General features: G+C 31.8%; 1 protein-coding gene across 1 annotated transcript; it reads left to right on the top strand.

The window, feature by feature from the left end:
• Nucleotides 1-4929: 4929 nt before the first annotated feature.
• LOC145139047 (transcription factor IBH1-like) lies at nucleotides 4930-5439 on the top strand. Its single transcript, XM_079073004.1, has one exon. The coding sequence runs from the start codon at nucleotides 4930-4932 to the stop codon at nucleotides 5437-5439; it is 510 nt and encodes a 169-aa protein (XP_078929130.1).
• The last annotated feature ends 5089 nt before the right edge of the window (nucleotides 5440-10528 follow it).

Raw genomic sequence — 10528 nt, 5'->3', positions numbered from 1 at the left:
TGATATTTTTTGACCGCCCTAATTTGTATGACATAAAAGACTTGGGTGTGGTTTGGTTCGTTGGAATCCATTGAAATTAGAAGTAATTGGAATTTAATTCAATCATTTTCCTTTCTTTGGTTCAAGCTTTCAACAGAAATTGGATTCCTAAATGAGTCAAATTTTCCTACCAACGAAGGAAAATAAATTCCATCCAAAAACTTAAAGAATTAAATTTCCTTTCAAGCGAGAATATTGAATGTTATCATATTATCCATTTTACTTTTAACACTACATATGAAACCCATCTGTAGCAACCACCACCACCATCACCTCAACCGGTACCGCTACCCACCATCACCACCACTGGTACCTCTGTTACCACCACCCTCCACCCACTAGCACCGTCACCTCCACCACCATCGACCACTGCCACCGTTACCCACCACCGATATCACCACCTCCACCACAACCATCACCACCTCCACCACCACACATCACCGACGTCACCACTCGCTACACACCACCTCTACCATCACCCACCACCGCCACCACCACCCACCACCACCACCTATACCACCAAACTACCTTCCACCTCCACCACCACTCACCACCGAGACCATACCATCACTGCCACCATTACCGCCATCACCTCCGTCACCACCACCAACACCTTCGCCACCACCATTGTTACTATCATAATTACCACCTCCACCACTACACCACACACCACCTCCGCCACTACTCACCATCACAATTTGATTCAAACATAATATGGAATTTGATTCAAATTTCATTCCTGCCAACCAAACAGAATATGGAATTTGATTGCAATTCCTGACAGATTCCAATTTTTTAATAGATTCTAATTCCTTCAAAAACATTATGCGAACCAAACGTCACCTTTATTTTTAGTGACATTTTTTTATTATTATGTCAATAATAAATATGAATATCACTGATATAAAATATTAAGGATTATAAAACCATTAAACTTTATAGTCATATACAATATATATGTTATAAAAAATTATGTCTTGTTTGTAATGATAAAATATTATTATTTAATTTGTTGTGTTTTAAGTCGAAATTATACTTAATAATGGTTTCATTATGATATAATATGTATGTTCAAAAATATAGTTAATAAAAGACAATATAATTATTATATGGTAATTATGTTTTTAGTATTATATTTTGTGCCATTTTGAAGGCTAATAAATGCATAAAGGATAAAGTGTATAATCTAAATATATAATTAAGTGTTAGGAAAAATAAGAGGTTGATGAAACCCAAAAATAATTGATACACACCAACAGTAATAACCTTATGAAAATTAATAACAATGAATTAATTGTTTTAAAAAGTATATTTTTTGAAATATAAATTTGTAAAATTTTGATGTGCACACAACACATAAACAATATAAGTTTACTTAAAAATGAGTCAAAACTACCATGTTTTTTTTATTATAATACACATTAATTTTACCATAAAATTTTATTGCTATTATTGAATAAGCCTACAAAGATATCATCTTCAATATGGTCTTAGTGGTTATCGTATAGTATGAAACAATTCAAATTTAATGGAATTATATTTGAGTAGCATAAATTTCAATCTTAAGATTATTTCCCTTAAAAAAAATATCTAAAAGACTATTTAAAACGTCAATATGGATATCATAAAAACTAGTAAAGAACCCGCGGCTACGCCGCTTTTAGGGTAATATGGAAAAAATCGGCCAACTTTAAAAAATATGTGCTGAATTGTAAATCACCATAAATAGGGGAGAAAGTCGACAACCCCTAAAATTAGATGTCAAAAGTGTACAACGAAAAGAAGGGACATTGGTGGAGAAAATCCAAAAATGTTGTGGCAATAATGTTAAAGTTGTCAAAGTTGGGAAAATATGGTGGCAAAATTTTAAAGGAAGTTTTCTGTGTTTTTTATGTCAAAATGTAAAAGTTTTGACTACAAGGACGAAAATTGTCAAATTCATTAAAGATTTGTGGCAAAAACACGAAAATGTAAAACCTTTGACTGCAAGGACTAAAAGTGTCAAAGTGATTAAAGATTTGTGGCAAAAACCTTAAGGCAGGAAAACTTTATTACAAGGCAAAAATGTAAAAATTTTGACTTTAGGGACTAAAAGTGTGAAATTCAGTAAACTTTGTGGCAAAAACCTAAAGCCTAAAAAGGTACTATTCCTAAGCTCCTTTGGATTTAATATATACTAGCAAAGAACTCGCGGCTACGCCGCTTTTGGGGTAATATGGAGAAAATCGGCAAACTTTAAAAAATACGTGCTGAAAGTGTAAATCACCGCAAATAGGAGAGAAAGTCGACAACTCCTAAAATTAGATGTTCAAAGTGTACGACAACCAAAATAAGGGACACTGGTGGAGAAAATCCAAAAATGTTGTGGCAATAATGTAAAAGTTGCCAAAGTTGAGAAAATATGATGGCAAAATTCTAAAGGAGGTTTTTTGTGTTTTTTATGTCAAAATGTAAAAGTTTTGACTATAAGGACGAAAAGTGTCAATTTCATTAAAGATTTGTGGCAAAAACACCAAAATATAAAACTTTTCACAGGACGAAAAGTGTCAAATTTACTAAAGATTTGTGGCAAAACCCTAAAAGCATAAAAACTTAATCAAAACACAAAATTGTAAAAGTTTTCACTTTAAGGACTAAAAGTATCAAATTTACTAAACATTTGTGGCAAAAACCTAAAGACATAAAAGTTACTATTGCTAACTTCCTTTAGATTTAATATATATATAGAATATATATAATGTTTTTTAATCAAATTGTATTTTAAAAGACGTACTTTAAAGTTAACATATATTATTAGTTTATTAGTTTATGTCACAAGTTATAGTCAATTAAAAGTTTCATTTGTTAAATGTGAATTTGTATTTCGGGTAATTAGTTCTCGTAAATAAATTTAAATAAATTATATCAGAATTAAGTGTTCTTTTTTAAAAAAAAAATCAATTAACTAAAAACGATAAATTGTGAAGATTTGAATAATACTTATTTTTTAAAACATGGGTTATGGCCAATGCTCTAAAAAGTTCGTCATGATTTCTTAATGGCGTATCATAGCTCCAATGTTTGTACTTGTCGTCAAACTTTGACAAAATATCGTTTTAAGACACATATGTATATAAAAATAAATAATTAATAGTTTAGGGATAATGACTTAAAAAGGTAATATATTTTTTGATTTGTACACATTTGGTCACTGAGTTTTTTTTTCGTCCACATTTACCCCTTCAACTTGTTAAACTGTATACATTCAGTCCTTATGACCGGCTACTCCAGGTTACCCGGTAAAAATGACTTAATAGGGTAATATATTTCTCACTTTGTACACATTTAGTCCTTAATATTTTTGTACACATTTAGTCTTTTTTTTTTTTTTTTTTTTTTTTTTTTTTTTGCATTTTTTTTGTACTCATTCAGTACTTATGAATGATTTTTTAGTTTTTTCTCACAAAATCTTACGTGGGACATTCATTAATGAGGTGTATGGGGTTTTTGATGCTTATATCCATCACGATCTCGACTACTTGGTTGCTTAGGTCATGTGTTCTGAACGTCATAACTTCTTCATATAATCTCGGATTTCAACGATCTTTATATCCATACGTTCGTATTTTAGTCTACTACAACTTTCATTTAGATTATTCCCATTAAAAAATAATATATTTTTACTTACGATTTTTATATCCATACGCGGTGGCGGATTTAGTATGGTCCTGGTGTTGCACCGACAACACCTGTTTTTTCTGTTCGCAGTGGAAAATTTTTCGCTTTTTTTTTTTTTTTTACGTTTATACCTATTTTCCATGTATCGACAACACCTATTTCATCTCGGCAACACCTACTATGTATTACTGCGTCTTCCCCTGTCTATACGTTTTTTATGAATGCATGTATGTATGTTTTTTTTATAAAATCGTTAGTAAAAATATATTACATTTTAACGGGAGTAATCTTAATGAAAGTTGTAGTAAACTCAAAAAATGAACACGTGGATAAAGATCATTAAAATCTGATATCGTATGAAGAAGTTACGATGTTCAAAATACAAGACCTAAGCCAAACCACAAGACTTACGCAACCAAGCAGTCGAGATCGCATTGGACATAAGCATCAACAACCCCAAGCACCTCATCAATGATTGTCTCACGTAAGATGTCGTGAAAAAAACCTAAAGAAATCATTCATAAGTACAAAAAAGGACTTATTTTGAAACAAAAAAAAATGTTAAGGACTAAATATGTACAAAAATATTAAGGACTAAATGTGTACAAAATTAAAAATATATTACCCTATCAAGTCATTTTTCCCGGCTAACCTGAAGTAACAGGTCATAAGGACTAAATGTGTACAGTTTAACAAGTTTAAGGGGTAAATGTGGACGGAAAAAAACTCTGTGAACAAATGTATACAAATTGAATAATATGTTACCCTTTTAAGTCATTATCCCTATATATAATTGTCGCATTAAGTACTGTTTTACAAACGAACGAGCCATGACTCAAAAAAGCTTTAATATTGACATTGCCGACAAATTATGTCTTACGCACTATAATTATGACAGATTAAGTAAATAAAATAAAGAGAGAGTATCATCGTCATAACTCATCACTACATATTACATAAAGATTGATTCCCAAGTTTCTTTTCTTAATCTCTCTCATACTTTCTTCATTCTCTTCACACCTCCTCTCTCTCTCTCTCTCTCTCTCTCTCTCTCTCTCTCTCTCTCTCTCTCTCTCTCTCTCTCTCTCTCTCTCTCTCGATTTTGTGTCAGAAACAAAGTACAACATATAATTTCCTTTCAGTTTTGTACTTCCTCGTTGTGTCAGAGGAAAATCTTTCATCTTCTTTTTGCCCTTATTTCCAAATAACCCTAATTCCGTAAGTCGATTCAGAATGTCTGCACCTCAACCCACATCCAAAAACCGTACCTCTCTCAAGATCCATCTCGCTTATCGATTCCTTCTTGCTTTAAACACCCTCAACATGAAAAGATCAGCTTTTGACCACACCCAGAACCATAAAAGGTCTCACCGTGTAAAGATTGCAGCCTACGCATCAATGGCGTCTGTGGTTGGACCAAGAAGAGCTTGGAGCCGTGCGATTTTATGGAAGATCAGAAACCAAGGTGTGTTAACAAGAAACAAGAAGAGGGTTCATCATATAACTACTAGTCTTCGCCTTCATCGACATCATGCACGACCTACAAGGAGAAGAAACCCTAATAGAGAACATGTTAACCCGTTTGGGAATTCGGGTCTAGAAGTGAAGCTAAGGAAGCTTGTACCTGGTGCTGAAACGATGGATCCATGCGGATTGTTGGATGAAACTGCTGATTACATAAAGCATCTGGCCACGCAGGTCGAAGTCATGAAAACTCTGGTAGATCTCTACTCCACCATTTGAATATATACACACAAAAAGATAAATATATATACACACACATATGTAAATTAATCGATATATCTATACATACATATATACGCGATCAATAGAACTTGTGTATGTATGATAATATGTCATATTGAGAAGATTGCGAAGAAGAATATGTGGAGGTGGTTTAAGTTTTTGATTATCTTTTCTATGAAGAATTTATAGCTCAAATATATATGCAGAATAAAGTGATCCCAAGTTGGTCTTGCTTTTTTTTTTTGTGTGTTTTTGTAAATATTTATAAAAATCTATGCTTTAATTTGAAATTTTTGTGTTAATTGTTACGTACACTTCAGTTTGTGGAAATCAATCTAGAACTTACATAGAAATTATGTATGGCTTCAAGGATAGTTTCGTCTAATAACTTATCAATGAAAATGTTGGTTTCAGTTTTAAAGTGTTGAACTTGAATTTCTTAATTAGAGTTCCAAAAGGTCGAAGAATTCTGGCTTTATTAATAACCAATTAATGGACGCTTTTAATTTGATTATCGTGTCCTCTGGTTGCTCTGATATGACTTTGTTGCGCATCCATCTACATATCATTAGAATTGATTAAGGCTAATTATTCATGGAAGGTGCACCTAATTTATCTTATCTTATCTTTAAATATCTTTAAAAGCAATTTATGTTTAATACAGAACTCCATCTCTCTCGAAACCTTGTTTTATTTTTCATAGATATTTGTAATACAACATCGGTTCTAATCCGATAGTAACCAGAAAAGTTATATAGTCATATATAATACATATAATGACGTGTGATGATTGGATATAATTGTGAGTTAAAAGATCTTCTTAACTAATAATGCAATTATCTTCATATTATTTCATTGAAAGTAAGGATTGATATACAAATTAATCGGGGTTTCCATCAATTTTAAATCAAGTCCCATGTGAATAGCGTCTTTGTCTTGGTATATAATCAAATCAATTATTTGTTTATTTCTTATAAATCTTCACCTCTTGTACCGAATTCCTTTTCCAATCTATTCCTTCAATCTATTTTTGAGTGATATCGTTCTAGAAAATAGTCTTGATTTCGACCATTTCACCAATCTGATATTTATAGATTTTTTTATCATGTTTTTAGCATTCGTGGTGTTGACGTTATGTGTCATCGCATCTATTTCAGACAAAATAAATAACTTTTTAAATAAACGTATCTATCGTTCGTACAAAAACAGTTTGTAAGCTAATATTTCTTGAAAGGTATTTTTCCAATTGTTAAAATGGTATGTTTTTCAATACACAGTGATTTTGTTTTGTTTTGTTTTGTTTTTTTTTTTCTTCTGTATATGGTTGTTTCTTATAGAATATTGTTCCTTCGATACTCTTACAAGATCAACAATAATATTATCGATTTTATGGAAACTTCTTAATTAATTTTGCCTTTTAACTAAGTGTATGGTCTAAAAACGAAATAAATTGGTACATGAAAGAGGAGGCGGGGCCGTGGGGGAGGGTTATGGTATAGATTCTTAAAACAAGTGGCTTACTTTAGAACCATGTGGAATCGCCAAATAATGATGTATCGTATACATACATAAATCCATCTCTCTCTCTCTCTCTCTCTCTCTCTCTCTCGCGCGCGCCAAATAATGATGTATCGTATACATACATAAATCCATCTCTCTCTCTCTCTCTCTCTCTCTCTCTCTCTCTCTCTCTCTCTCTCTCTCTCTCTCTCTCTCTCTCTCAATTGGTTTTTTTTAGAGCTAATGTTTTATAAAAAAAAAAAATTCAATATATCGAAATTTATATAATTTTTTTTAATCCATAAATATACATTAATATTGATATATAACTTTTTTTTTAAAATTTCAAATAAACTTCATGTTATCTAACATTGTAAATTTGAACACTACTAAATTTATATTTTAAAGAATAATTTACATATGTTAATGGTTATTATATATATATATATATATATATATATATATATATATATATATATATATATATATATATATATATAAATTTTTTGATAGATTAATATACAATGTGAATGTCGATCGTGTATAAAAACTATATAACATCTATAGATTTTTTAGCCTACATGATTGCCAATTGCATTTTAATGATACATATGAATGATAAATATCGATGTGAATAATCGTTAACCTAGATATATCAAATTTATATATGAATTGGAATAAATATTCACATTCATAAGAGAATTTAAGTATATTCACATGTGAATCTTTTATGCTATTTCAACCTTGATCTTACACCGATGAAATTATTCTGATTTGTAAATGAATTTACTCAACTTTACATGTGAGTGATCAAAAAATTATTGAAAAAAATTAGGTATAATGGTTATGTTCATGTTAATTGTTGAAAAAACATTGTATGTTGGATTGATATTTAGAATGGAAAGCTTGTTGTTTGTCCATACACAGGGGATTAATAACTATCGGTTTGTCAAGTTCTTCGCATTTAGAAGGGTGTGGTAAAGAATTAACTCTCTCACTGTATGCATTAGTATACCTCTTTGTGGAGAACAATGGTACAATCTAAGAGTAACATTGCGATTTACCTAAGAAAATGCAAGTAACCATCATGTGACCACAAGGTAAACATGTGTTGGTGATTTTAGTATCACCGATTCATTTTATGTAATGAGATTCATACATGTTTCAAAGGGGATTATGTCTTAGTTTTAATACAAGGTTGGAGGTGTGTAGTGCACACTTGTATTAGTCTAGATTGATCCTGATACGACTAAAATAGCGGATGTCAAGGGGGTCGTGCGAGTGTCACAATGTAATTATGCATGGTTATGTATTTCATAATTGTCTATCCAAATCAGGAGTTATCAGATGAAACAACCCGTTTTTGAGACATATAAAAATTCACACGCACTCTCTGGTTCTTGATCGATCTTCTGTGTATAGAACATCGATTGTTATTTTGAGGATTATCCTGGGTCGAATTTCTCATAACCCAGGAATAAGGGAGAAATATTGATTCAGAAAGTGAACCAATACGATCCTTGAAGAATCCAATGATTATCGTATTATGTTTCTACCCTATTTTCTAAAAAAATGTGCATTGCTATTTTTCAATACCTACATGTACATGTATGTTCTTGTAAATAAACGATAACATTCTTGCAATAGTTTTGTACTTAAAATAATTCTTGAAAAAGTATTGTACTTCAAATTCCTATTTTGAGATTGGTAACACTTTCTGTGTAAAACTTTCATATTTTCTTCGGTCAATTAGTTCTCAGCCGATGGGGTGATTCCGTGTTGAATATTTGCTACAACATATATAGAAGACTTGGTTATATTTAAAAATATGTTGAGTAACTAATGTATGATACTTACCTACCTTATTTCTATGTTCGAAATACCATTGTTATATAGTTTTCTAGAAAAGTCCCATAAGCATGGTTATTTGTAGTTTTTGTTGAGTCGTATACAACAAATTCATTGACTCCCCATTGTTCGAAGTCATATAACCATAATGAACCCCAAGGAAGCAAGATCTTGCCCATTTTTCGTTCCCAAAACACTCAATCCAATCACATATTTCTGGTAAAACACATTGTATCATGACCATGTGATATTCAAAGTCCTCGCTCAACGCTATGCATGTATCCTAATATATGATTTTGTGTATTATTATTTTCCTTACATTTCGAACGTATATTCATTACCATATTCTGAAAATATAACCCATAATATGCATTTAGGAACACATACTGAGCAACATGTTTTATTGATTTATCTTTATCACATATGATGACCAAGCCTTCCAAATTACTGATAGCTCTGTGGAGTTTTGATAAAAACGAATTCCATGATTTCATATTCTCCATCTTGCCCAATCCATAAGTCAGTGGGTAATTTTGGGTTTTTCCATCCATGACTACCAATAGGAACTATGTTCCCTATACTTCCTTTTCAAGTATGCATCCTTTATAACGAGTACAAATAATATATACTGAAACTTGATTTTTAGGGTTCACATACGATGTTTATGTCGTAATAACTATAAATCTTTCCACCTAACCAAGTGCAACAAAGAATAACTTAATCTGACATTGTGTGTTTGTCGTGATGTATGTTATTGTGCCTTCATTTGCTTTCTTTAGACCATGACAAGAAGTAAGAAGTTGCACGAACGAGTTTTTCAGTGTCTCCTGTAAAAAATTTCAAAGCCTCACGCTTCACATGACAAGCTCGAGTGTAAGAAATATCCATTCTAAATCGAACATTTCTATCTCAAATAAAATTTCTCCTACGGAATGCCTTCTCAAACACCCCTTGATAAGGTAGTTTTAAAAAGAATTATAAAATAATATACGTTTACATCATAAAGGTTTTAACTTCAAAATTTGTAGAAATTACAATCCCATTACAGTTTCAAAATACTTCAAAATATAATAATGCAGAATTACGTCCTATAGTCTCAAAATAAATTGACTTATTTGAAAGAGCAAGGTAGTATCCAAATCAATATCACAACATATTTCAAGTTCTTACCACACAATAGTGGACTTCTAAAATGTCATAGGTACATTCTAAGAAACGCATAATGTAACGTCCCAAAAATAAGACCCAAAAATTTCATTTTTAAATTAATAAAACAAGTATCACAAAACATCATCATAAAAATCCAGATAAAACAAATGTATAATCATCATATCACATCAGAGTAAATCAAGAAAATGCGGAACGAGGTGGTGTGTGCTCTGCAATCATCCCGGGCTCTTCCCTTTGAAAACAGAAGTAACTGAAACATAAACTGATAACCGTAAGCACAAAACTTAGTGAGTTCCCCAAAATACCACATACCAAACATAAATTTGACATGGTCTACCCCCATATTCTTTTCCCTGAAATGTCATGGGCTACCCCCATGGTCTTTCCTTGAAATGCCATGGGCTGCCTCTATGGTCTGACATCCAAGTGCCATGGGCTACCCCATGGTCTTTCATACAAATGACACGGGCTACCCCCGGGGTCTTCCAAGAAAGTATCACAAAGGCATGCAAAGTGAAACACAATAATTAAATCATCCAGGAAGTAAAACATGAGCGACTGTGGAATT

The sequence above is a fragment of the Lactuca virosa genome, chromosome 9 (assembly GCF_052849685.1).
Source record: "Lactuca virosa cultivar CGN04683 chromosome 9, Lactuca_virosa_CGN04683_v6, whole genome shotgun sequence".
Lineage (NCBI taxonomy): Eukaryota > Viridiplantae > Streptophyta > Magnoliopsida > Asterales > Asteraceae > Lactuca > Lactuca virosa.
The sequence above is the reverse complement of the archived record's forward strand: the minus strand, read 5'-3'. Positions and strand labels throughout refer to the sequence as shown.

What these genes read in the sequence shown, in the direction of transcription:
- LOC145139047 (XM_079073004.1), top strand. Translation starts at nt 4,930, where the DNA reads ATGTCTGCACCTCAACCCACATCCAAAAACCGTACCTCTCTCAAGATC.